Genomic DNA, 26,313 nt, shown 5'->3' with positions numbered 1-26,313 from the left:
AATATGTATATAATATGATATATAAATATGTATATCATATAATATACATATAATATATAAATATATAATATATATATTTATATATATAAATATAATATATATTAATATATAAATATATGTATAAATAAATAATATATAAATATGCATATAATATTATATATACAAATATATATATTATAAATATGTATATAATATATATATAATATGTATATTATATATATATATATATATAATATATATAAATATATGATATATATAAAATATGATATATATAAAATATATAAATAAATATATAATTTATTAATATATAAATATACATATATAATATATATATATATATATACATATATATTTATTTATTTATTTGTCCAGCTTTGTTGTCCTTGTTACTAGCTGTTGTTTTATATTTCTGTGTAAGTTGTCTTTGTCAAATCCCTTGTATGTATGTACTGATTGGGATTGTGAATACTACTGCAGGTGGAGTGTTACTACCATCTCACCTGACTTACTCTCATGTTGATTTTGACGTCCCCTCCGCCACAGTTCGTGCGACGTCCCCTCCGCTCCGCCACAGTTCGTGCGACGTCCCCTCAGCTCTGCCACAGTTTGCCCCGCATCCGGTGTGTTTCTATGGAACGCGACACCACACATGTCTTTGAACACTTTGTTGTTGTAACTCTGGTTTTTCTCTGTCTTACTCACTGAGTCATAAATCATGACTTCATCAGCCGTCAGAGCGGCTGCAGCACTGAGCTGGAGAGGTGGGGGGGAACTTCCGTGTTTGAGCAACAACTCAAACTGAACTGTTGTACTTCACTGAACTGTTACTGTTCTCTCAGTGTTCTCAGTGTTCTCAGTGTTCTCCTGTCAGAGCGGCATCAGCACTGAGTAGTTGTAGAGGTCTAACGGGGGGAACTTCCGTATTTGTGCAACAGTGAACTGTTCTCCGGCTCAGTGTTGTCAGTGTTCTGCTGTCAGAGCAGCTGTTCTGTTCTGTTCTGTTCTGTTCTGTTCGGATGAGATGGAGCCCTCCACCTTCCTCTACGACGTCCCTCCAGTGGTGGTGGAACAGTTGTGTAAGATCCTGGACAGCGGAGACGACCGGTTCGGATGGAGAGGACTAGGTGAGGAGGAGCTGTTATCATCTGGTTTAGAGATCTGGTTGATAGATAACAGGTCAAGAAGGCTTACCGCAGTGTGCTGGAACAGGAAGCTGCTTCTGACTGAGGCTACAGCTTCTTACTCTGGTCTGTTACAAATCCATAGGCTGTAGTTCTATATATGTAACTGTCAGTCAGTCATATTTTATTTATTTTTTTATTTTGCACAATTTAAGACGACACAACATAATAAAAAATAAATTAATAAATAATATAAAGTGCAGGAAGAGACAAAACAAAACACTGGGCTTATCTGAAGCCTCCACCTATAGAGACAATATTAATATAAAGAAATAATATAACTACATAATAGTGATTGACCAAACATAACATTGTGAGTGGAAAAAAATGTGCTTGTGTACTCTATTGACTGTTTTATGGTGTTTTATATTTACAACTATTTATAATTTAAAAATAAAAATGATGAAGTTAGTTATAAGGGCATTTGCAGTGGCATTCAGAATTTGCCCCTATTGCAGCATTAGAGGTCAAAGGTCAAATTCTCCTGACCACAGTGTCATTACAATGTGATGGATGGATAGATTATAGTCTGAGTTTTACAATGATATGTGACTTCATGATATTCTGTGTTGGTTACCTTCTTTTATACTGGATCAATGTGTAAAATGGCAAAAAAAAAAAAAAGCTGGATACATTTTAATCAATCAATCAATCAATCACACTTTATTTATACAGCACCTTTCAAACAATTCAAAGTGCTGGACAGACGATTGACAAAAATATAGTGTGTTAAAAAATGGATTCAGAGACTAATGCACCAAAACAACCAATATAAAAGTTCAATGAATAAGAAAGCAATAAAAGATGGGTATTTTAAAGGTCCCATATCGTGCTCATTTTCAGGTTCATACTTGTATTTTATGTTTCTAATAGAACATGTTTACATGCTGTAATGTTAAAAAAAACACCTTTATTTTCTTCATACTGTCTGTCTGAATATACCTGTATTTACCCTCTGTCTGAAATGCTCCGTTTTAGTGCATTTCAATGGTATTGCGTTGCTAGGCAACAGCTTGGATCCATGTTTACTTCCTGTCAGCTGATGTTATTTACATACACTGCAACATGAAATAAACTGGGACACATTTAGTATGTTTATGTTTAAAATGATGGTCTAAATATTGTAGATTTGTGACATCACAAATGGACAGAAATCCTAACGACTTGTTTCAAAAGCACAATTTCTGAATACGGGCTGCTGTGTATTTGTCAGTGTATTGAACGTTTTGATAGTTTAACAGTATTTATAAAGCACTTAAACCTACTTTATAATATAAAAGACATGAAAATCTCACTTTTTACAATATGGGACCTTTAAGATAATAAAAGATAAATAAAATACAAGGAAATAAAAAATAAATAAATACAAATTATGAAACTACACAAAAAAGGCAGATTGTATTAAAATAATAAAATGTTTAATAAAATAAAATAGAATAAAAGAGATAATAATGATCAGCAATAAAATGTTGATTAAACAAAATAGAGTAAAATAAACACTATAATAATGATGATGATAAATAAAATAAGTATAAACAATAAAACCATAAAATTATAAAACACTACATAAAATCCAGACTAAATAGAGATGGCTTTCATGTAGTGTCTTTATGGTTTTATTGTTTATAAAACCATAAAATTATAAAACACTGCCATGTAGTGTCTTATAAACTAATAAAATAAATGTAAAATCAATACGTAAACTAACAGGTAACCAATGTAAAGACAATGCTGTCATGCATTATTCCAACACTAGTGGAGACATTTAGACCTTTAAAAGAAAATCACCGTGAGACATGATGGTCCCTCCAAAGTGGCTCATGGACTGTCTATATGGGAGCTATTGTTGGACAACATGCTAACAAAACAGCCATTGTAGTACAATAACAATACTTTTTTTTTTTTTTTTTTATAGTTTGTGGTTAATTTGTTGAAACAGAAATACATTTGTAAACAAATATATTAATGCCTATTTTTATTGTACAATTAGTTATTATTACGCTTTGCGTAAGGAAAGGGTTACACTGCTGACACTGCTTTCCTCTGTGAGCTTGATATTTGACATCTTCTTCTCATGTCCATCGTCCTTCTTTGTCTCCAGCTATCCGAGTTGTCCCCAGTTCGTTGGAAGTTCGCATGTTGGAACGCACCGAGGCGACGGGTCGGAGTCCCACCAGGGAGCTGCTGTGGTCCTGGGCTCAGGAGAACTCAACGGTGCAGGACCTGCTGAAGGTGCTGCAGGACATGGGCCACCACAGAGCTCTGCAGCTCTTCAAGGGTCAACCTCAAGGTCAGTTTCCTTATGTGCAGAGAGCACTTTTTAAAATATCTCTGGTACTCTAGACTCAGATTGAGCAGATGGTACGTGTCATGTTGAGATTACTGCATACTATATTAATAATAATAATAATAATAATAATAATAATAATTATAGCTGTGAGCTCCAGTCCTCTTCTCCCTCTGTATTTAATGTTGATCGGTCACGTCTTGCTGGTACCAGATCCACTTAATGAGGTCAGTATTGGTGACACTGATCCAGTAAACTGAATGGATTCATCACTTCTGTAATGGAAATTACAGACCAGCCTCCACCACAACTCACACTCCAACACAAAATACAAGGAAGCACAAAAACGCAAAGTTATATCTAGTGAAGCCCGTCTTGCAAAACAGGACTGTGACCGACGGTGCGAAACAAGAGAGCAGCGGAGCAGGAGAGAGTTACTGTAGCTCTGAGAATATCAGTGAATATTCAGTGGAAGTTGTAGTTTGTGCAGAAATAAATGCTGCAGCTCCTCCAGACCAACGCAGGTTTCCTGTGTCTTGTTTCCCAGCTTCTGAGTGGAGTAACAGGGGGTTAACTCCGGAGCGCGTAACGTTACAGACTCCGACAAAAACTCTGGTGTCTCCCCTGTTCCTTCTGACCACGATCGGGAGGCTGAAGCAGTAAACGTTAACGCTAGTATCATCAACATCTGGCGGGCTTTCGATTCATGGAGAGACCTTTGTTTGGTATAATAACTGCCATACATATGAAATATAGAGTGATATTGTGCTTTTAGCTGTCAAATCAGTCTTGTGTGTGTCGCCTCACTGTCTTGACCGATGCTCGCTCGCATCTATGTAGAGCGAGCACAAGCGCGAGCAACAGGACGCTGACTGTTGTTGACAGCCACAGGGGTCGCTGTTAACAAGCAATTTCTGATTCTTACATAGAGTCCCTTTAAAGTCTGATTTGACACGGATAGGAAGCCATGAAGGGAAGCTGAAATACGCTCAAATGTTCTAGTTTTAGGGTTCTAACTGCAGCGTTCTGAACCATTTGAAGACCTAGAACGTGACAGGCTTTACAACAAAACGTCACAATAATCCTGTCTGGGGGGATTCATAGGCGTGAATTAGAATCTCTTCATTGCCATGGGACAGAAAGTCCTAGTTTTAGCGATGTTGCGTAAGTGGAAAAACATCTGTCTTGGCTTTCTAACTTTTGACAAATCACACAGTTGTTGAGAGTTGCTGTTAAAGTGATAAAACTGACGTCTATGTCTATGTCACGTCTATGTGAATTTAGGAGCAGACTAAACTATGTGATATCACGTTTTTCACAGCGGAATTTTTGCAGCAAAAATTGTGTTTAACTGTATTGTATTATTGTTAAAATTCCCAGGGAACTGAATGAGCGTTGGAGGGAAGTTACATTACAAAAGGGGGAAGTGTAAAGCCCTTTCTTGTTTCCTCTTTGTGGTGCGTGTCTGATGTAATCAAACCAAATCGATCAAATTATCAAGAGAAATAGAACTATGGTTTCATATTTTTGGCCGTCTGTCTGTTAATTTCAGCAATAACGGAAACCTCCCAACCGGAGGCGAGTTCTGCACCTCAAGTATTATGTCCAGGTAAGTAAAGTTTTGGTGGAACTTCCTTTTTCCATTACGGTCCAGGCTGAGGGTGAACTTTGACATAGTTCGTACTGATCTGTCTCTCTGTGTTCCAGTGAGCTCTGCTGCAGAAAACCCGAGGCCCATAATAACTTTCCAGGACGTCATAGAAGGAACCAGAGACTTTCATCATGAAATGAGAATCGCAGAGGGCCACTTCTCCGACGTCTACAGAGCGCAGATAGGAAGTAAAACAGTCGCAGTGAAGCTTTTTAAACAGGTGATTGTTGATGGGTGGTTTCACATTTAAGTGTTTCTCTCTGTTAGGAAGGTTCCTAACGGAGTGAAATGACCCGGAAGTATCTCAGTAGCAGCCGTGATGAGAGCTGTTTGAATCCTCTAAATGCTGAGGAAAGGAGCTTCAATGCTTCCTTTATTATTCCTTGCGGCCGCAGCATTTAAAGCGACGCACCATTCGGCCGTTCATAATAACAAACGATATGCCGATCTTGCATATTATTTTCATACGCTAATTGGGATTCATGTTTAATATGATTGGACAGTGATTTCGTTTCACTTTATTTTGAATTCATTATTTATTAAGAACATGTAACAAGTAAAAAACAAAACAAGAATAACTAGTAAAATGAACAGTAAATAATCAATTAACAAATAATCAACATAAATAAATATTACATGTCCAAAAAGAAGTTGGAAGAAGTATATGGTCCTACACCTTCTCCATAACTGTATAACTGATTATGGAGAAGTACCTCATACAATAACATATAACACTGAGGAACATCTGAACTATCTGTTTAATGTCGGGGGTGTTGATCGCTGCAAAGAACATTGAACTGAAATGCATCCCTTATCCATCATTCTGCAGACCAACGTGGCATCGTGGAAGAAGCTGTGGGATATCTTCACAAAGGAAATGGAAATCCATCATCTGTATGTGTCAACCCTCACTCTCAAGATAACTTTATATATTTATATATAGAGAGTGTGTTCAGTATTAAGTGTGGTGATGTGTTACAGGTACCAACATCCAAACATCTTAGACTTGCTGTGCTGTTTTTCTGACGAGGGCCGCTACTGTCTGGTCTATCCTTACCTCCACAACGGATCGCTCTCCCACAGACTACACCATCAGGTGCTGTATGTCTCTGTGTGTGTGTGACTTGTTTATTGAGCCAGAGCAAAATAGTTGCCAGGTAATACTTTCAATCATCAGATAATAGGAAGTAGAACTTGTGGTACATGAGATTAGCTTTTGCAGAACAAACAATTAAAGGCACAATGAGTAGGATTAGTCGGTTGTGGTTTGTAAACATATTCAAAGTTGGCTCTTCCTCCTCCTCTCCGGCTCAACGAGGGATACGGTGCTCGCCTGCAGGTGAAAGCTACAGTATATATGAGGGTTTTTTCGGCGCTGTCCGTCATTTCTGTAGCTTCCTCTGAGAGTCTGGCACCTGGTCACTACATGTTTATAGAAGATGACGCCCAGAAATGCCCCGAACACAGCCGAGTAAGAGGAAGAGAGAAAACCCAGGCACACCACAACACACTGTTAGTGGGTCAGAAGGTTTCTGTATTAGTCTATACGTTGTTTTTTAGGAAATTCCTACTCATTGTGCCTTTAACAAAGGCTTTTTATTTTGGGAAATATACAGTATGCATAAGAAGCTTGTTCTGTTTCATAATTATAAATCAGGTGGTGCAGTGCAACCCTTCGGCTCAGACCATTTCTTAGCACAGATGAGCAGACAGAGCAGGTTTCTGTGTGTTTGTTGGCTTGTTTCATGTATGCTGAGTTTGCTTCTTTTACTGTGACATGGATTTAAAACACAATCTGCAATGTGACTGAGGAGAAGAGTATGTTTTTGTAATGTAAACAAACAGTTATTATGGGGAGCTTCTAGTTATAGCAGTCATGTAGACGACTCAAACAGGTATTTACTGTAGTGTACACTTGTACACTTTTACAATACCTAAAGTTAGTTTGGCTATTTGAAAGCATACAGAACATTTGAGTTATATATCTAAAATGGTATGTTACTACTGTGCAGGGCGGAGAGCGACCTCTGTCCTGGCAAGAGCGTCTCACCATCATTAAAGGAACTGCTAAGGCCCTGTATCACCTCCATACAGCCCAGCCCTGCCCAGTGATCTGTGGAAACATCTCCAGGTACTCCATAAAGAACAACTGCTTCCCTCTGTCTGCTGTCTCTTTGGAGAGCAACACTCAATGATATATATACTGTACATCTATATAGTATATATATCATACAGTTGCAGCATTGTGGACCTCCACTGTCTCGTGTCTCTCTGCCGTCTGTGTGGTTCAGAGGTTCAAACAGTGTCCGTGTCTTTTTTCTCTGCACAGCGCCAACATCCTCTTGGACGACGACCTGCAGCCCAAGCTGTTCAACTTCGGGTCGGCTCGTCTCCGTCCTCATTCAGCCAATCAGCAGTGCACCATCACTCTGGACACGAGGGCCCACGCTGACCTGGGATACCTCTCTGAGGAGTACATCCGAGACGGCAAGCTGTCCTTCAGCCTGGACGTCTACAGCTTTGGGATGGTGATTGTTACGAGATCATACTGTATAAGCTTTGCTGAACTTTTACTTTTACTTTTACTGAAAACAGGACGATGATTTCTGAGTGAAACCTTCGTATTCTTTGCCATTAATTGCAGTTTGTTGCTCTCAGGTTATAATGGAAACAGTAACGGGACGGAAGGTCGTAGAGGATGCACCGAAACAAAAACCACTGGTGAGTCAACACGGAAGCTGCAATAGTAACTTCACAGGTTAACACATTTAATGAAGCCTTTATCTATAGGCTACATAACACATTATGATGTGCTATACTCTCTGTCCCCCCGTCTGCTCTGTCAGAGAGATCTGCTTGTGACTGAGGTGGAGGACAGCGGCGGCGTGGACTCTTGTCTGCAGTTTTTGGACGCGGCGGCCGGTCGTTGGCCGACGGCTGTGGCCCTCGGCCTCCTGCGTCTGTCCTTGGACTGCACCGCCAGCCGCCACCGCAGCAGACCGAGCACGGAGAATGTGAGCAATATACAAGTTCATTCTTGACCTCCAGGAACAGTCGACATAACAAAATATTTAACGCTTTCCACTGCGTCTTGTGGTTTTCATTCATGCTGCTGGAATCATTTAAGTTCGTATTCGAGCCGTTGTAGGTAAAAAGAAACCTACGGAGTCGGGGGGGAGGAGGGTGTTGTTGTCTGTTTTTCGGCTTCTCCCGTCAGGGGTCACCACAGCGGATCCTCTGAGATCTGACTTTATTATCCGCATCATTGATTTGGCATACAGCGCCCAGGGGGGAATACAGGAGAACATTTTTAAAAAGTAGGATATTCTCTGAGATTAATTTGGTAAATTTACAAGAAAAAAATCTTGAATATTCTTTGAGATTATAAAGTCATGTTTATGAGAAGAATAATCTGAAATTCTCTGAGATTTAAATCACAAATCTACAAGAAAAAAAATTAGGAAAAACTTGGAAAATTGTTTTTTTCGTAAGGTTGGATCGACCTTAATCTCAGAGAATATCCAAGTTTTCTTCCCGTATATTCTGAGTTTTTTCTCTGACTATCACCCGCTCCCCCAGCTCTGTAATTTATTTATTTATTTTACTTACAGTAGCCCTGATACGCTGTCATATTTAAGTGACTGTGAAGGAGATAAATACTATAAAATCTTAACTGTCTTCAGGTACTTCTGGCATTGAGCAAGCTGCTTCCTCCACCGAGCTGCCCCCCCGCCGACCAACCCCACAGCCTGGATGACAGACTCCCTATTAACGCCCAGCTGAGCCTCTCACCCTCCATACCTGTGGAGCACGATGAGCAGCTCAGCCTCCCCGGTTCTCTGAAACCGGTGGGGGGGCCCTGTGAATGCAGCCAGTCGGAGGTGACGTACGTGAGTGACACTATGGGGGCTTCCGGCGAGGAGGTGGTGGTGTTGGACCTGTACAGCAGCGAGGACCTGTACAGCAGCTGTCCCGTTCAGTGCAGCTGCCCCGCTGAGACCGGCGGTCTGGCATGTGAGGACTGCAGGGCCAACGGCTTCACCCCTGACCACGCAGACAGTCCTCAGAGTAAGTGATGTCAACACATGTAACCAAACGTGCATATTACAACATATGATCGTCTAAATGTCCTCAGAGGGGTGAGTCAACTCTCAGGGCTTCTTGTGAGTCATTTTTGAGGAAATACACAAAGTACTTTACCGGACCGTGACGGACATCCTGCCAAGTGGAACATTTAAAATGGCCTCAAATAAAAATCAATCAAAATTGCATCATCACACGGGGAACATACTGTATATATGTGTGTGTGTGTTAACGTTGTAATAGTAATCAGTTGCTGTGTTTTGTGTGCTTCAGCTGACGTCGTGGTGGAAAACGCAGCCAAGGAGAGAATGAAGAACAAACTGAGTCTTTATAACGAAGGACGGATTCACACAGAGGAACTGTTCTCTGAGACGGGACTGTAGTAGTAGTAGAGAGACTTCCTGTTACACTCCTGTCCTGTTTCGTAAAGCCCACTCAGAGATGAAGCAAGCGGGGCGATTTGCAATCCCTGCAGCCACAGAGCAGAACATAGAAAGCAGCATGTTAGAGGTAAAACGGACAAAACCACAGCCAGGAACAAGGCAAGCAGTCCTCCGGTTAGCTCGGCCTGTTTCACTGCTCTCATGTCTTCTGGGTTCAGATCCACTGTGAGTGATGTGATGGCATTAAACCGTATGAAACACAGAATAACCCCGGCCAGGTTCAAGATAATAAGCATTTTCTCAAAACTAATATTTGTACAAGTAACATAACAGCATCTTTATTTAAATACCTTCACGTTGTGGTTGTCTCTTGTGTTTTCAGTAAGGAGAATTTTGGTTTCTTATATTTTATTCTTACGACATGAAACGAGAACAAAAGGTAGAAACGTTGCTCTCACTCAGGTTGAAGGTGTGTATATTTTTTATAATGCATTATTTTAAAGCACATGTTGATGTAATTAAAGGTACCTTGTTGAATTTTTGACGTTTTTTTATTTATTTATTTCTTACAAGTGGGTCCCTGTTTTGTTTGTAAGTAAATAAGTAAAGCTTTATTTATACAGCCATTCATTTCAAGTGGAGCTCATAGACTATAAAGTGTGTCTCTGTGACGTCACCCAGAGGGAATGGTGCAAAAATACATGAGATAAGCAGCCGATGGCAGACTTATACCCAAAGTCTACATCCGGTGAATCAGACTAGTAAATCATGCACTCTAATGATTGTTTCCCCCCATGACGACCTGTCAGGCTGCAGAATTTGCCTCAAAGAAAAAGGTACCAGTTGGATGTGAATCAAACAACAACTTTTAACTTTACTGCAAATTTCAAACTCAAAAACAATTTACAATACAAGAGTGAATAGACGTTATGCTGTGTGGATGGTTGGGTGGAGAGGATATTATTATTATTATTATTCATAGTTCCATACTGTGAGCATGCATCGGTGCTTTCTCCTGGATGAGGCTGACAAACTCGTGTTTCTCCAGACAGCCTCGACACTCTTCTCCCCACGAGGCTAAAATGTTCCTCAGCTCCAAGACTCTCAGCTTGTTGAGCCCGTCGCTGCTCAGATCCTTCAGCTGAGGCTCTGCAGACAACCGGGAGACACAGACAGAGGCTTTATGTCGTGTCCCCACACACAAATGAATGTATGTATTGGAACACACTTTACCGTATCTGAGCTGGCAGATCTGCGTGTCGGAGCTGCTGAGGCGCTGGCAGATCTTCTCAACGGGGACGTGGGAGGCCAGAGGTCGAGACACTGATGTTGTGACGCGGGTTGCTGCATCGCTGCTGGCTCCGAGGTAGTAACACTAGGACGGCACAGAAACATATATTCGATCATGGTCGGTTTTGAAACGGTCGCAGTTCAGGCTCGAAAACTACTACTAGATATTGTAGAAGAAAATAATTTAGAGACGTCATAAAGCAACACAACAGTACAGTAACAATGCAAGTCTCCAATGTGCTATAATACAGTTACATGGTAGAAAGGATCAGAGTCTGTGTGTCTGTGTTCGTCTCACCAGCCTCGCCTCCTTCCCCTGGGCGGAGGTGCAGGCCCGGATCAGCTCGTCCTCCACCAGAGACGGAGTGAGTTCTCTGTGGGCCGAGGTCAGACTGCCATAGAGTCTGTAAAGGAAGTCCACACACACTGCAGACCAGTTCACTGTTAGTAGAGGCTGAGCACGCTGCTCAGCAAGTCTGATCATTTGTGGACAAAAAAATACATTTCACAGTGTGTGAAAACAGGCTCTTTATTTACAATATGCTGAAAGGTTATTATGGGATTTTTGCCAAATGATGCCAAAAATATACTGCCTACTGAAGCTTTTAATATATATTTTGTGAGTTTCACAATTTAACCCTATGTTTGTTACAAGGAAAATATTTGTTATGGTTTGTTATTCTCAAATTCATTCACATAATACTAGACAGGTTAATCATCTTCACCTGAACATGGCTGGTTCTCCCTCATGATATCATGGTGTACGACCAAACATACATGTTATGAAGAGCTCGTTATCCCTAGAATATTTTAAAAGGAAATTATCATCACATTTAATTCTTGACTAATTATTTTTTTATGTGTTTGGATATATTTTTTATTTTGTTCTGTACTTTTTTTTTGTATGTATTTCATTGTTTTTATTGGATTGTTTGGTTTGGTTTTTTCTGCTCATGTTGTGTGCTTCTTGTTGTTGTTTAACTTTTGTTGTATTTTTAAAATTATGTTAGTTTAGATCTTTCTTCCTTTTTTGTTATTGTTTTTTTTTTCATTGACTGGATTTTGTGCAGTTTTATGTATATGCAAATAAATAAATAAAAAAAGAAAGAAAATACTAAAAAAAATATAAATCCCTTTTTAATATTTTTTTATAACCTTTCTTGTTTTTAACAAATATATATTAAGTTAAATTGTGTAATTGTGTGGTGTTTATTTTATTGAACTACATTAGTTGTCTTGAAAATCTCTGAAGCTATATCCTATATGTCATTTTAGATTAATTTCCACATCTACTCATGAATTCTCAGCTGACTCATTATGAAGTTATTTAGCACGTGTTGGGTTGCACCTCCAGTTTCGTCCACACATGCAGCCAGGAGGCAGATTTATGTTGGAGAACTGTGTTCATGCATGAGATAGAATAAGAACCTGCTGCTGATATCAACCATATATATATATGTATATATATATATTATAACTCCTGCTCACACCATGCTGTCTAACCTTCACAGTCGCCTTCAGCAGAAACAGTAAAGCCTCTGAAAAACAGCAGAATGGCGACGGACAACACAGACATGGCAGCGATAGTTAGTTAGTGGTTATTATTAGCTGCAGGACTGAGAGGAGACTCCGGGACTCAGAGACACAGCCAGCAGACAGAGGGGGACTCCGAGACTGACGTCATCACACCGTCTAAAGTATGATATTTACATATGATATTATATTATGTTATGTTATATTATATCATATTATATTATATTGTATTATGTTATATTATATTGTATTATGTAATGTTATGTTATGTTATGTTATGTTATATTATATTGTATTATGTTATGTTATATTATGTTATATTATATTATGTTATGTATTATTATATTATATTATGTTATGTTATGTTATGTTATATTATATTATATTGTATTATGTTATGTTATGTATTATTATATTATATTATGTTATGTTATGTTATGTTATGTTATATTATGTTATATTATATTATGTTATGTTATGTTATGTTATGTTATATTATGTTATATTATGTTATGTTATGTTATGTTATGTTATGTTATGTTATGTTATGTTATATTACATTGTGTTGTGTTATGTTATATTATATTATATTATGTTATGTTATATTATGTTATGTTATGTTATGTTATATTATGTTATGTTATATTATGTTATGTTATGTTATGTTATGTTATGTTATGTTATGTTATATTACGTTGTGTTGTGTTATGTTATATTATATTATATTATGTTATGTTATATTATGTTATGTTATGTTGTGTTATGTTATATTATATTATATTATATTACATCATGTTATGTTATGTTATATTATGTTATATTATGTTATATTACGTTGTGTTGTGTTATGTTATATTATATTATATTATGTTATATTATATTATATTATATTACATCATGTTATGTTATGTTATATAATATTACATTATACTATATTATATTATATTATATTACATTATATTATATTATATTATATTGTATCATATTATATTTTTCTGAAAAAACAGTACTTTGATATATATAATATTACATGTTATCAAATGTTATCAAATAATTATATAATAAATATTCAGCTTCTCGCTTTTGTTCTGAAAATATTCTACCGGAAGCTCCGCCGGAAGTTGTTCGTGGGAACCGGAAGAGGAGCTTCATGCGCGTGGTGCCGGCATCTCTCCATCATGGCGGCCATCGGAGTTCACTTCGGCTACACCTGCAGCTGCGTGGCGATATTCAAGGTGAGTTCTACCTGCAGATGGACTCTACCGGGTCTAACAGGTCTGTCCCAGGATGTCCTACTTCTACTGGTCCTCCAGATAGAGACACGTTCGTCCTTTAACCCTAAAATAACACTGAAACAGCTGCTAGCTGCTAACGATGCTAACCAACTGTAACCATGAATACCATGAATGAAGTCACTTTAGAGGAGCAACACGAGACAAACAGGCTGGTTTAGGTAGTTAATCTGGCTTTATATGAAGACTACAGACTCTTTAACCCTCTGAGACCCACAAGAGACCTGTTTTAGTCTTCTTTAGGGGGTACAGGATGTCTTTAGGGGTCTTTAAGGGGAGATAGCAGGTCAACTGTAGATGTCTGGGGGTCTTTAGGGGGGTTTAAGGGGAGATAGCAGGTCAACAGTAGATGTCAGGGGGTCTTTAGGGGTCTTTAAGGGGAGATAGCAGGTCAACAGTAGATGTCAGGAGGTATTTAGGGGGTACAGGATGTCTTTAGGGGGTACAGGATGTCTTTAGGGGTCTTTAGAGGGAGATAGCAGGTCAACAGTAGATGTCTGGAGGTCTTTAGGGGGTACAGGATGTCTTTAGGGGGAGATAGCAGGTCAACTGTAGATGTCAGGGGGTCTTTAGGGGGTACAGGATGTCTTTAAGGGGGTTTAGGGGGAGATAGCAGGTCAACAGTAGATGTCAGGGGGTCTTTAGGGGTCTTTAGGGGGTACAGGATGTCTTTAGGGGTCTTTAAGGGGAGATAGCAGGTCAACTGTAGATGTCTGGGGGTCTTTAGGAGGTACAGGATGTCTTTAGGGGTCTTTAGGGGGTACAGGATGTCTTTAGGGGTCTTTAGGGGGAGATAGCAGGTCAACAGTAGATGTCAGGGGGTCTTTAGGGGGTACAGGCAAGGCATCTTTATTTGTATACCACTTTAAAGATTAGAAAATAAAAACAAGATAAAAATAAAAGCTAGGATAGAAGCTAAAATTGAATCTAACACACAAGAGTAAAAGCTCTAGTGCAGTATCAGATCATTATCTGGTTTAATAAAAGGCAGCAGCAAACAGGAACGTTTAAAGCTTTGGTTTAAAAGAACTCAGAGTTGGAGGTCCTGCAGGTTTCTGGGAGCTTCTTCCAAGTATATGGTGCATAAAAACTTATTCTTACCAGAGGCCTGTACTACGAAGCAGGATTTGCAGTTATCGAGGTGACTTCAGGGTTAACTCTGGGTTTTCTGTACTACGAAGCTGGTTCACTTCTTACCGGGGTAGATCTCCATGGTAACTGATGCTGGGTAGATCTCCATGGTAACTGATGCTGAACGGCTGACCTGCTCCGGAGCAGGTTATGTTCCAGATCAGAGATCAACTCCTATGAAAGCACCTCCTACTGACCAATCAGAGCTCACTGCGGTGATTGTATGATAATATCACACACATATGAAGAAGTTACAGTCATAATCCAGACTAAAAACAACACAGTCTAAACTGACAAATACAGGAAGGACAGCTGACTTTATGCTGGGGGTGTTTACCGCTTTGAATTATGTTTTTATATATATTTTTTTTACTTACTCTTGAGTCCGTTTCACACCGTCAGAGAGGAGGAAGCAGGTGAAAGGATGTTTAAATAGTCATAGACGCAAATTCATAATCGCAGTGTAAAAAGATGAGTTATACATTCATCTATTTCACTCTTTAACGCTATTTATATTTAGATGAGTATATCTGACTTTTGTGTATTTCGTTAAATTAATTAGTCTGTTTATTTACGCATTCACACATCCGGAGTTTTTTCTTTTGCCAGTTGTCCTTCCTGCATTTAGCAGCTTCATCTGTGTTACTTTTAGTCTGGATTAAGTGTTTAACTTCTTCGTATTTGTCTAATTTAGTTTCTTCCTTTGTAAAATGTGTCTCTCTGCCTGTCCGTCAGTAGACTAGTCCATGTCTGTGATTGGTTATAAACTGCAAACACCTCCTCGTTCATGTGAACACACTCCTAACCAGACAGAGAAACCCTGGGTTGACTTACTGAGTTGATAACCAGCTTCTTAGTACAGTTTAGCGAGATCTCGTTTGTTAGGTTAAGTGAAGCCAGATAACTAAAGATACCCTGGGTATGTTGAACTGGCTTCGTAGTACAGGCCTCTGGATGGTTCAGAACATAGCAGAAGATCAGAAATGTATTTTGGCCCTAAACCATTTAGTGCTTTGTAAACCAGCGGGAGTATTTTGAAATCAAGGGTCTTTAGGCGGGTACAGGGGGTCTAGGGGATGGATTCATTAGGTTTTCTAGTTTCATATGAGGCCAGAACCTTCACTCTAGCTTTAAAACTGAGCCCGCTACAACCTCTGAAAGACAGAATAGTGGCCCGGTCAACCGGCGGAACGAAAAATGGTTCCGATAAATCTTTTGCAACTGAAATGATATATGTGTGTGTGTGTTTTTCTTAGGATGGACGGGCTGATGTGGTGGCTAATGATGCAGGAGACAGAGTGACTCCAGCTGTGGTGTCCTACAGAGACACTGAGCAGGTAAAACATACAGTATACTTCACTTCACATCAGACTCAGTTATCAGACCTTTCATAGTTTTAAGGTAAAGGTTAAAGCTAATTATTATTCCATTATTGACAGCTGAAGTATGTGATGCAGCTGTAAAGCCTCTGTAGCTCCCTCATTCTGCCTTGTAGCTGTTTATTATTATTATTGCTTGATTTTTTTTTTTTTATCTTCTGCAGATTGTAGGTATTGCAGCAAAGCAAGGACGGGTCCGCAACGCCGCCAACACAGTTGTTAAAGTGAAACAAGTGCTGGGGAGAAGGTACTTAAATACTCTCTTGTTTGCAAATCTCAAATGATGTTCAGAGTGACTAATAGATTTTCTCTTCTCCTGTCTCTCAATGGGCAGCTTCGATGATCCAGAGACACAAGCTCACAAAACAGAGACCAAGTGTCAGGTGAGTTTGTTACACATCCAATCTGTGTTGTTTTTTTACCCCAACATGTCTGAAATGATGCTTTACAACATAGACAACATTCATTTCTCGGATGCTGTTCATCTTGATTAACTTGACATCTTCAGTCAGAAGTGTGCCGGTTGGCTTGTTAGTTTTAGTTTATAAATCACAGCGACTGACTGTCCTGGTAAAGCAGTGATTGGTGTGTTCAGGTGGTCAACAGAGGGGACAAGCCTTCTTATGAGATTACAGCGGGAGATCACCCAGAGTATGTTGCTCCACATGATGTCGCAAAACTCATCTTCCAAAAAATGAAAGGTAGTTTGTGACACACACACACATACACACACACACACACACACACACACACACACAGATACATGCTTTGTAGATAAACAGTAAGTTGATCAATCATTTCCATTTTCACAGAAACAGCTCAGTCCGCTCTGGACTCCGATGTCACCGACGCCGTCATCACCGTGCCTTTTGAGTTTGCACATGCTCAGAAGCGTGCTCTGAGGTTAGGCCACGTTACCATCTACTACTGTTACGTTTTGTTGTGAGACAGTGAAACCTTTTAACAAAGTCTACCGATGTGTTTGCTTTGTGCAGGAAGGCCGCGGAGGCTGCAGGTTTCAATGTACTCAGGCTGATCCACGAGCCCGCTGCTGCTCTGTTAGCCTACAACATCGGACAGGACTGTCCTTCTGGGAAGAGGTACGCAGCTGCAGCTTGTGTTCCTGGTACATGTTGAAGTTAACCTGTTTATTGCTTAATGGACTCATGACATCAAAATGTCTGTGTTGGCAGCCACGTTCTAGTGTATAAGCTGGGCGGGACGTCCCTGAGTGTGACAGTGCTGCAGGTCAACGGAGGAATTATCCGGGTTCTCGACACCCACACCGACCACAGCATCGGAGGAGAGAGCTTCACCCAGGCTTTGGCCCAGCACCTCGCCGCCGAATTCAAACGGTAGCTACTGTGTTTCCTGCTGCTCCCTGAAGCTCTCCTCACACTTCATGTTTTCTACCATGTGTAACACACTTCTATTGAAGATCACATACAGCACTGAGCAGTAAACTTTATTGGGTTCTGAAGTGGGGTTGCATGAGGTACTTCTCCATAGTCAGTTTATTACCTACAGTAGATAGAGTTTGGAGAAACAGACAGGAGTACCAGCACGGGGGCAAAGTAATGTACTGCTGTATTTGACTCCTGCCAGCCATCCTCATGTTGTTTGTCTGCGTTTGTCGTACAGCACCTATAAGCATGACGTGAGCAGTAATGTCCGGGCGATGATGAAGCTGATGAATGGAGCCGACATGGCCAAACACTCTCTGTCCACGCTGGGGTCGGCCAACTGCTTCGTTGACTCCCTGCACGACGGCATGGACTTTGAATGCAACATCTCGAGGTAACTAACAACACTTCACCATGCAGATGATAAAAAATTATGTTACCTACTGTACTACAAAAACAGCGAAGGATTCCAACTTTACTGTACTTAGGCGTTAGTGCACGTATAGAATCAGTAGATAATGTATGTCCATATGAGAAGCTTTGGCTTTTTCCACTCCCCATCATTTTTCATGATTTTTCCTCACCCCTAGCAGGCACCATGGACTGCTGCTGGATAGAGCAGAAACACACTTATGGATTTGTTTAGACATGTATTGTGATGTTTGCCTTTACGAGCAGATTTAGTGTGAGCATGTATTGTCTATATATTGTCATGCAGAAATATGTTTTTATGCTTATGAAATTTGTTGGATAAATAGTTGTTACCGACATGACAACCTCAGTGTGGTGTTTTCTCAGAGCTCGATTTGAGCTACTCTGCTCGTCACTCTTCAACAAGAGCATCCAGCCAATCAGACCCCTGCTGGAGAAGGCGGGACTCCCCACCAGCGACATTAACAAGGTACGGTCGGTGTGTGAGGGCAGCATTGATTTGAAATGACCCAAGTGCATGTATAGTTGTAATGATGTGGATGAGAGTGACCTTTATTTTGATAGTGAATGTGAGTTCAAGAAAATAAAAGCCTCGGACGAATCCGTAATAAAGACTTTCACGCGGTCTGTGTATATCAGGTGGTTCTCTGCGGAGGCTCGGCCAGGATCCCTCGCCTCCAGCAGATGATCCGCGACATGTTTCCTGATGTGGAGCTTCTCAACTCAGCACCTCCCGATGAGGTCATCGCTGTGGGAGCAGCCCTGGAGGCCGGCTTACTGGTCGGCAAAGAAAGCCTCGCCCCGAACGAAGAGTCTGTCACAGTGGATGTTTCTGTCTCTGACATACTAGTGAAGGTATACTGGTCAATTTGAAAACACATGATGTGTTATTGTCGCATGCACCTGAATGTAAATGTTTTAATTCGATAACTGTAACTCTATCCAACGACTTTAATATAATTCTAATGTTTCCTGTCTGGCCTGGTGGTGTTGCAGGAGGTGGACGAATCAGGAGCTGAGGTGTTCACCGTTCTCCTTCCGTCGGGCACGCCGCTCCCCGCCCGCAGACATCACGTCCTGAGCGGAGGGGGGGAACTATCCTCCCTCTGTCTGGAGATTTACCAGAGATGTGTCACAGAGGAGCCAGAAAAGCTAGCGAAGGTAACACCGGATCAAATGTTAACCCTTTGGCATCACCAGGGAGCTTTTGGCTTTTCAATTTTTCGATTACATCGATCAGCCGTAACATTAAAACCACTGACCGGTGAAGTGAATAACATTGATAATCTCGTTACCATGGTACCTGGCAGTGGGGGGGATATATTAGACAGCAAGTGAACATTTTGAACTTTGTGTTGGAAGCAGAAAAAATGGGCCAGCGTAAGGATGTGAGCGACTTTGACAAGGGCCAGATAGTGCTGGCTAGACGACCGGGTCAGAGCAGCTCTTGTGGGATTTTCCCGGTCTGCAGTGGTCAGGACCGACCAAAAGTGGTCCAAGGAAGGTGAACCGGCGACAGGGTCAGACCCGAGGCTCATTGATGCACGTGGGGAGCGAAGGCTGGCCCATGTTGTCCGATCCAATAGAAGAGCTACTGGAGCTCAAACTGCTGAAAAAGTTAATGCTGGTTCCGATAGAAAGGAGTCAGAACACACAGTGAGGAGCAGTTTGTTGCGTATGGGGCTGCGTAGCCGCAGACCGGTCAGGATGCCCCGTGCTGACCCGTGTCCACCGCCAAAAGCGCCCTACAATTGGCACGTCGTGAGCATCAGAACTGGACCACGGAGCGATGGTAGAAGGTCGCCCAGTCTGATGAATCGCGTTTTCTTTTACATCATGTGGACGGCAACGAGTTGGAGGTGTTGACTCGGCCTCCAGATTCTCCAGATCTCAATCCGATGGAGCGTCTGTGGGATGTGCTGGACAAACAAGTCCGATCCACGGAGGCCCCACCTCAAAACTTATAAAGGACTTAAAGGATCTGCTGCTGACGGCTTGGTGCCAGATACCACAGCAGACCTTCAGAGGTCTAGTGGAGTCCATGCCTCGACGGGTCAGGGGGGGGGACCTACTCAATATAAGTCAGGTGGTCATAATGTTATGGCTGATCGGTGTAGATCAGAGGGTGTATAAAAATACTGATTCATAATTCAAATTAACCCTGTATCTGCTATGTGTGTATGATGTATAGATTGTCTTGAAGAACCTGCAGCCCAAAGAGGAGAACCACGACATCGACGCCGTGGTGACCATGAAAAGGTATCCACCAGGATTCAGAGCACGAGGCACATGGTATTAGATTGATTGATTTTTGTACGTCATTAATCTTTCTGTATGTTGCAGGGACGGCTCCGTTCATGTGTCCTGTGTAGAGCAGAGCAGTGGAAGGCCAGAGGTCGTCACCATAGCAGCTGCATCCTGAAGCTGCTGGTTTGCAAGTCCAAACCGCACACCACCACACAATTTCAGTGCAATGTTCTGTTTGTTTAGTTTTTTTCTCACTCAATAAACATAATAAAACCCAAACTATATGCTCAGATGTATTAACCTTCAGGATTTCATTTCAAGCATAGAATAATGTGCTCATTTTCAGTTGAACTGTTCCTGTAGCTGCAGCTAAGGTGGTGGCAATATGCGAACACAGGCTCTGTTCACACCTGGTATTAACATGCTCCTCAGTGATGCGATCACAAGTGGACAGCTCTAAGTACGTCTGTTCACACCTGGCATTAGAATGCGTCTCCACATGCGTCTTGTGATCCGATCTCACTTCCCCGCTCTATACGCAAATAAACACGTAGTAAACACAAGGCCAATACAGCAGACATTGTGACGTAATATTACATGAATGTCAGTAGTGATATCCTACGTATTCCTGGATTCAGGTACATTTTATTAACATCACAATAAAAGGTTGTTGTACCGGCGGTCCCCGGGGACCTCCGTGCTGCTGACACCGTTGCCTTTGCCGGGTAACAGCGGGGAACAGAGCTTCAGAGAGCCGGGTAGGAGAGAGAGTGAGCGAGCGGTCGGGTGTCAGCTCCGTGCAGAACAGCGGAGCAAAAACACCGACACATCTCCGACAGTGTGATAATAATGCACTCTGTGTGCCGTCTGATAGTCTGTAGATATGTAGCCTATAGATGAGATATATTTTAATAAAATACATTATCTCTGTAGAAATGACAAATACGAGGATATCTTGAAATGTTTTATAATGATATTATATTTAAACATCACAGAAACATGCATTACACTCATTCCATCCTGTCCATACTCAACTCACATTTGTCCACACGCTATAATATCAGGCATGAAGTGGGGGTGGTGGGGTTGAGTAGAGTCTTTGGGTTCCAGCAGAGCTCCGGTCATGATAGGAGTAAACATATCAGTTAACATCCGTGTAGTCTCTAACCGAAGCATTTCCAGTCCCAACACGTTGATATCTTCAGAAGTTTAAACGCAGCCTCCATCGGTCGTCGTTTTTTCCGTCCTTTTAGCATCCGTGCTCCGGAACGATGCGACACTTGAGGATCTTCAGGTAGTTCTGGACCTTGTTGGTGTCTCGGCGGAAGCAGTAGAGGAGGTCGTAGTCTTTCATCAGGCGCCAATCGGCGCTGTCGGACGGCGACGAAACCTCGGGAGAAGCCAGGCTGCTGACGGTGTTGCTTGTTATCCCCAAAACCTGCATCTGGAGAGGAGAGGAGAGGACACACGTACACACATTATAACAAACCCCAGTGTGTGTCTGAGCAGACAGATATCAAATAATAGAAATAGATATAATATAACATATATTTACGGAAGCCCTGAGAGGCAAATGGGCAAAAAAAAATTCAAAGACTGAAAGAATGTGTTTCAGTGAATAAATTAATTTACTTTGCAAGTAATTCTAAGTACTTTCTTGCCAGTATGGACGTGAAGTAGGTCTTAAATTGCATTCATAGGTCTTAAAAAGGTCTTTAAACGTTAGTTTTTTTCCGTAAATTTACGACTTTAATCTCGATAACTGAGTTTTAATCTTATAATATTACTTAAACATCCTCTTGCTACAAAAATAGACAACACAGCACACTAATGCAATCAATGGTGGCCGTACATTAAGTTCATATAACATTTTTAAGACGTGTTGGAAGCTGTTCTGAACATTTGACGTCATTAAAGTATGATTCTCTGCACTAAGACAGAAATGCCCAAAGTGTGCCCTGTTCCTGTCTTGCCAGATCGTGGCTGAATGTTTTGCACTGAATCGGAACAAAAGGTCACCCGAGGGTGAACGGTGCAGTTTGGATCTGTTGTGTGACATTAAGTCTTTGTCATCTGTGTCACTAAGATTACACAACCTGAAACGACATCCCTGGAAGCCACAGTACATTACACAGCACCTCCGAGCATCTACTATACATACTGCCACGTATGTCTACACTTAAAGCTAGTACTTTAACTGCTCATCTAAACATCTTTATAGTTTGGCAGGACATACTGTACCTTCTCTGCCACTTTCTCTACACCTTTGCGTAGCTCGTGCACCATGTCGCTCATCTCCAGAGCTTTGTTGGAGCTGAAGTTGTTGAAGTCGTGGTGGTGAGCCATGCTCTGGTGGAAGTGCCACAGAGGATCACTCCACGCCACCAGGAGCTTCAGGATCACCTCGGTCAGCTCCTCTCTCTGCGGCGACACCAGGACAGGTGGACCCGTTAATACACTTCAAACTCAAGCCTTCCTTTCAGTCATGACAGTGTATCAAGGACAGTATTTGCATAACATAAGTAAAGGGAAATCAACATAAAAAAGCGTGTTGTGTGAGGGATTAAGGGAAGGGCAAATATGATGCGGACAGTGCATGCCGACGACAGGGTGATATCTTTTTATAAAGGTTAATTACCGTCATTCTCTGAGCGTTCTCCTTGCCATTTGGGGTGAGGATGGTGGAGGTGTGACAGTTGCGACTGACCCGGCCGATTTGATTCTTACTGGGCAGGAAGTACTGCTCCTGACAGGACGAACATGAACGCAAGAATGAAAATGTCAGAGGTCAGGTTTCCTCTAAATGTCAACTGTGAATGAAATAGTAGAATGGCCTGCAGTTGCAAGTAATCACAAATGACAATTGATATATATCCGTGTGTGTGTGTGCACTCAGTTGCCAGTTTTTTATCAATTATTATCAATTTTTTATCAATGAGAGCAGGCTGATTAATAGAATCTCTGTCTGTATAACACAGTATAGTTCAACAGCAGCTAAAAACGACATCCTCAAATGATCACAGAGTTGAAGATTAAAACATTAGAACCTTTATATTATTATTATTATTATTGCAGGACTGTTGTATCAGACTGTCTAAAATGCAAAAGTTAAAACATACACATATCATCCATATTTATAGATATAAAACACATTTAGCAAACATAAATATCCCTTTACAAAAGCATCGTCAGACAGATTGCACGAGGAGGAGACTTACAAACTCGGAGTGAAGGTCATTGGAAATGCTGTGCGTCCTGGCCGAGTGTTGGATGACCCGGTCAAACAGGTTTGCCAGGGAGAGGACGTGGCATCCCGCCTGGGCATTGGTACAGATGGGTGCTGCACCCACGCTGGTCAGTCTGCTGCAGAACAACAGGCAGACCAACACCACCCACACAAAAGACACTACAGGAGAAAAGAAAGAAGATGCTAAATAAAACAAAACATTCACTGAAAACACAGAACAAGTCTCCACCTGAATCATATTCTTAAGCTTTTTGAGAAAGTGTACGTGTGCTGTGGGCTCTTTTAAGGTGTTTTGAAATTAAATAAAGAGACAGAATCATGCATGAAGTTCCTGCAATAAGTACCTGATCTGATGTTTCCAGGCATCCTGCAGGGCGTGGAGCAGATGTTGTAGAAGCTTGTCTATTCAAAGATCCCCGCTGCTTCATATGAGGGTTCCTCACTGACCATTTCCCTTTTACACTTTCATATCAAAGAGAAAGAGAGGGGTGGGGGGGGGGAGTGTGTGGGAGTATCATAATGAGGCAGTCTGCAAGAGCAGTGACATCATCAACCGAGGACGTCATTGGGTTGCTGATACGACACGTTTGACGTTGAAACTTTAAGGTTCCACTCAGCAGGCTTCTCCTCCAGTACCTCTCATTAATGTCTGCTCGCCCTCCAGATACACAAGCAAAAAGGTCATTTAAAGAGTGCTCCAGGCACTAATACAAAGAGTCAGAATCAGCTGATGAGGGAGCTTTAACAGGAGCTCACAATCACATCGTATAGGGCAGCAGTATGAATGAATGTCATGATGTTCTGAAAGCCGGTTGAATGACGTCAAGTAACCTGGATCAGTTCCTCTCAGTTGTACATAGTTGACTCATCGTTCAATGTGTCGGTCGGGCGTCATCAGAAACTAGAAAAGGTTATGATTCCTGAGGAAACGGAAATCCATCAGTAAGAGTAAGTAGGCCAAGAATCGGAGCTAACTGTATTGTTATTTTTATAAAACGGTCACTGTATCATGGCAGTAGAGCAGCGCTGTGTCCTCCGGTGCTCCTAACGGCATCTGCAAGATTTCACAGACCGGAGGAAAACAAGCAGTCAGAGCTGATCTGAGGTCTGCTGTCCATCTGCCGTCAATGAGAGGCAGCTGTCAATCACTCGTGAACTCCGATCAAACGGTCAAACTAGGCAGCGCTGATCAAATATGAATCAATATTCTGTTACTGTAATGCCTATTTCTCTCCTCAGATGTTTTCAGAATCATCTTGTAGTGCACGGTTTAGCTGTGACATGAGAACGTTTGTGAACCTGCAGCCATGTTGAGATCAGGTTGAGGAAATACAAAGCACCACCCACCAGCCAGAGCTCAGCCAATAGGAACGCTCTCTCTCTCTCTGAAATGACCTGTGATTGGTCAAAGTCTCCCGTCACAGGCTAGATTTTCTAAAGCCTGAAAACAGAGCCATGAGGAGGAGCAGAAGTCTCTCAGAACACTTGAATTACAATATGCTGAAAGGTTATTATGGAATTTTAGCCCAATGATGCCAAAAACATTCTGCCTACTGCAGCTTTAACATGATATCAGCCCTCGAGTATACAAGAGAATTCATTCTTTTGTTTTTGAGTTACCAAAATCAATCAAAATGCATCCTGTAGGGAGCATGAATGTCTGTAACAACAACAACAACAACCCATCCAATAGTGGTCAAGGTGCTTCCCTCTGGACAAAGTGTTGACAGAGGTCTGCAGACCATCCCTAGAGCCTCACCTAACGACTAATTGACCCATTGCTTGTGATGATTCTCCAGTTGAGAATATTGCATGTTATTGTCTTAAATATGCGTAAAAGAAGAATGTATTGAAATGTATTGGACTAGAGAGAAATATATGTCTGACCTCTCCACAGAACAAACAGCTGTCTGGGAAACCCAAACATACCACGACATCTGGCGTAATTCAAGGTTGTGCAAACTCTGACATCAAACACTGACAAACGAGTAAGCATCTCCCCACCGTCCACACACACACATCCACACACACATCCACACACAAGGACAGGTCCGTCTCTCAAAAACTAGAAAGAAAACCTAGATATTATGTATAATGACATTTCTTCTTGGTATTACAAACACAAGGTGTGCAGATGTGTACTTCTTAAACCCTTTGCTCACACATTTATGTACTCTTTATGTACTCTTTAGGCTTTAACTGGACTTTATTATTGTTATCAAAATATTTAGTTGACAATAATGAGAATATATGTTATACATACCATAAAAGTAGTAAAAGATGTTTAAAATACTTTCTATTCAATAAGAGAAACCGAGCAGTGACGTGGGCGGCACATGCGTGTTTCACTCAATGAAAGTTTTCAGTGATGACTCGAGAGGCTGGAGCTCCACGTGACTCTGCTGCACACACACACACACACGCACAGGAACATAGTGGGTTGTTGGGCAGATGGTCTCATGTTGTCATATTGAGACTGACCTGCAGGGTAACAGGGTGACTGTTACCGCCGCACATGCCCACCAGGCCAGCACCCTCGCAGGCTATGTCCTTTTTTACTCCATTTTTACAAGCACAAGAACTTCTCCCGTGACGACTGACCGGCGACTGAACCGACCACACTGAAATATAGTTTTTGTTCATTAAGTGTTTAGTTTCTTTTTCCCAAGAAACTACACAGCAAATTGATCCCCTTTAGTAGTGCAATCATCATGCAGTCATTTATAGGCCTGCATGCATCCGTAAAGCTGAGCAACACATTCTTCTTTGGTCAA

The 26,313-nt window shown here is 41.2% G+C and overlaps 4 protein-coding genes across 6 annotated transcripts; 2 read left to right on the top strand and 2 right to left on the bottom strand.

Moving 5' to 3' along the window:
- The first annotated feature begins 626 nt into the window (after positions 1 to 626).
- Positions 627 to 10,118, top strand: irak3 (interleukin-1 receptor-associated kinase 3). The gene is made up of 12 exons (XM_037760721.1): positions 627 to 1,124; positions 3,283 to 3,471; positions 5,021 to 5,077; positions 5,176 to 5,339; positions 5,949 to 6,013; positions 6,101 to 6,215; positions 7,132 to 7,250; positions 7,449 to 7,647; positions 7,778 to 7,840; positions 7,966 to 8,133; positions 8,803 to 9,187; positions 9,476 to 10,118. The coding sequence occupies exons 1-12, from the start codon at positions 1,022 to 1,024 to the stop codon at positions 9,583 to 9,585; spliced, it is 1,737 nt and encodes a 578-aa protein (XP_037616649.1). The 5' UTR covers positions 627 to 1,021; the 3' UTR covers positions 9,586 to 10,118.
- Positions 10,119 to 10,428: 310 nt separating this feature from the next.
- Positions 10,429 to 12,510, bottom strand: cdnf (cerebral dopamine neurotrophic factor). Of its 2 annotated transcripts, none has more exons than XM_037760724.1 (4): positions 12,379 to 12,510; positions 11,174 to 11,301; positions 10,819 to 10,960; positions 10,429 to 10,734 (listed from the first exon to the last, which is right to left on the bottom strand). In XM_037760724.1, the coding sequence occupies exons 1-4, from the start codon at positions 12,449 to 12,451 to the stop codon at positions 10,562 to 10,564; spliced, it is 516 nt and encodes a 171-aa protein (XP_037616652.1). In that variant the 5' UTR covers positions 12,452 to 12,510; the 3' UTR covers positions 10,429 to 10,561. The 2 variants fall into 2 exon arrangements, with proteins under 2 accessions (XP_037616652.1, XP_037616653.1); XM_037760725.1 differs by having other exon boundaries at positions 11,174 to 11,675; positions 12,379 to 12,447.
- Positions 12,511 to 13,517: 1,007 nt separating this feature from the next.
- Positions 13,518 to 20,580, top strand: hspa14 (heat shock protein 14). Its single transcript, XM_037760723.1, has 14 exons — positions 13,518 to 13,643; positions 16,088 to 16,168; positions 16,375 to 16,457; positions 16,545 to 16,593; positions 16,806 to 16,911; positions 17,023 to 17,113; positions 17,206 to 17,310; positions 17,404 to 17,565; positions 17,852 to 18,007; positions 18,412 to 18,514; positions 18,685 to 18,900; positions 19,042 to 19,206; positions 20,237 to 20,304; positions 20,389 to 20,580. Exons 1-14 carry the CDS (start codon positions 13,587 to 13,589, stop codon positions 20,465 to 20,467), a joined length of 1,521 nt encoding a protein of 506 aa, XP_037616651.1. The 5' UTR covers positions 13,518 to 13,586; the 3' UTR covers positions 20,468 to 20,580.
- A 737-nt stretch (positions 20,581 to 21,317) lies between these two features.
- Positions 21,318 to 23,994, bottom strand: prl2 (prolactin 2). Of its 2 annotated transcripts, XM_037760888.1 has the most exons (5): positions 23,884 to 23,994; positions 23,511 to 23,698; positions 22,931 to 23,038; positions 22,534 to 22,713; positions 21,318 to 21,736 (listed from the first exon to the last, which is right to left on the bottom strand). In XM_037760888.1, the coding sequence occupies exons 1-5, from the start codon at positions 23,903 to 23,905 to the stop codon at positions 21,542 to 21,544; spliced, it is 693 nt and encodes a 230-aa protein (XP_037616816.1). In that variant the 5' UTR covers positions 23,906 to 23,994; the 3' UTR covers positions 21,318 to 21,541. The 2 variants fall into 2 exon arrangements, with proteins under 2 accessions (XP_037616816.1, XP_037616814.1); XM_037760886.1 differs by lacking the exon at positions 23,884 to 23,994 and having other exon boundaries at positions 23,511 to 23,802.
- Positions 23,995 to 26,313: the final 2,319 nt, after the last annotated feature.

The sequence above is a fragment of the Sebastes umbrosus genome, chromosome 23, assembly GCF_015220745.1.
Source record: "Sebastes umbrosus isolate fSebUmb1 chromosome 23, fSebUmb1.pri, whole genome shotgun sequence".
Classification (NCBI taxonomy): Eukaryota; Metazoa; Chordata; class Actinopteri; order Perciformes; family Sebastidae; genus Sebastes; species Sebastes umbrosus.
This window is presented reverse-complemented; position numbering and strand designations above follow the sequence as displayed.

Excerpts from the sequence above, each read along its gene's own strand:
- irak3 (XM_037760721.1), top strand. The coding sequence starts at position 1,022 with ATGGAGCCCTCCACCTTCCTCTACGACGTCCCTCCAGTGGTGGTGGAA. Across the intron at positions 5,078-5,175 it reads ACCTCAAGTATTATGTCCAG|TGAGCTCTGCTGCAGAAAAC; the intron begins GTAAGTAAAGTT and ends TCTGTGTTCCAG. Across the intron at positions 8,134-8,802 it reads GCAGACCGAGCACGGAGAAT|GTACTTCTGGCATTGAGCAA; the intron begins GTGAGCAATATA and ends AACTGTCTTCAG.
- prl2 (XM_037760886.1), bottom strand. The coding sequence starts at position 23,777 with ATGATTCAGGTGGAGACTTGTTCTGTGTTTTCAGTGAATGTTTTGTTT. Across the intron at positions 23,039-23,510 it reads ATGACCTTCACTCCGAGTTT|GAGCAGTACTTCCTGCCCAG; the intron begins GTAAGTCTCCTC and ends TCGTCCTGTCAG. Across the intron at positions 21,737-22,533 it reads TAGAGAAAGTGGCAGAGAAG|ATGCAGGTTTTGGGGATAAC; the intron begins GTACAGTATGTC and ends TCTCCTCTCCAG.
- cdnf (XM_037760724.1), bottom strand. The coding sequence starts at position 12,451 with ATGTCTGTGTTGTCCGTCGCCATTCTGCTGTTTTTCAGAGGCTTTACT. Across the intron at positions 11,302-12,378 it reads TGCTGAAGGCGACTGTGAAG|TGTGTGTGGACTTCCTTTAC; the intron begins GTTAGACAGCAT and ends ACTGGTCTGCAG. Across the intron at positions 10,961-11,173 it reads AGGGGAAGGAGGCGAGGCTG|TGTTACTACCTCGGAGCCAG; the intron begins GTGAGACGAACA and ends GTGCCGTCCTAG.
- hspa14 (XM_037760723.1), top strand. The coding sequence starts at position 13,587 with ATGGCGGCCATCGGAGTTCACTTCGGCTACACCTGCAGCTGCGTGGCG. Across the intron at positions 13,644-16,087 it reads GCTGCGTGGCGATATTCAAG|GATGGACGGGCTGATGTGGT; the intron begins GTGAGTTCTACC and ends TGTTTTTCTTAG. Across the intron at positions 20,305-20,388 it reads GCCGTGGTGACCATGAAAAG|GGACGGCTCCGTTCATGTGT; the intron begins GTATCCACCAGG and ends TGTATGTTGCAG.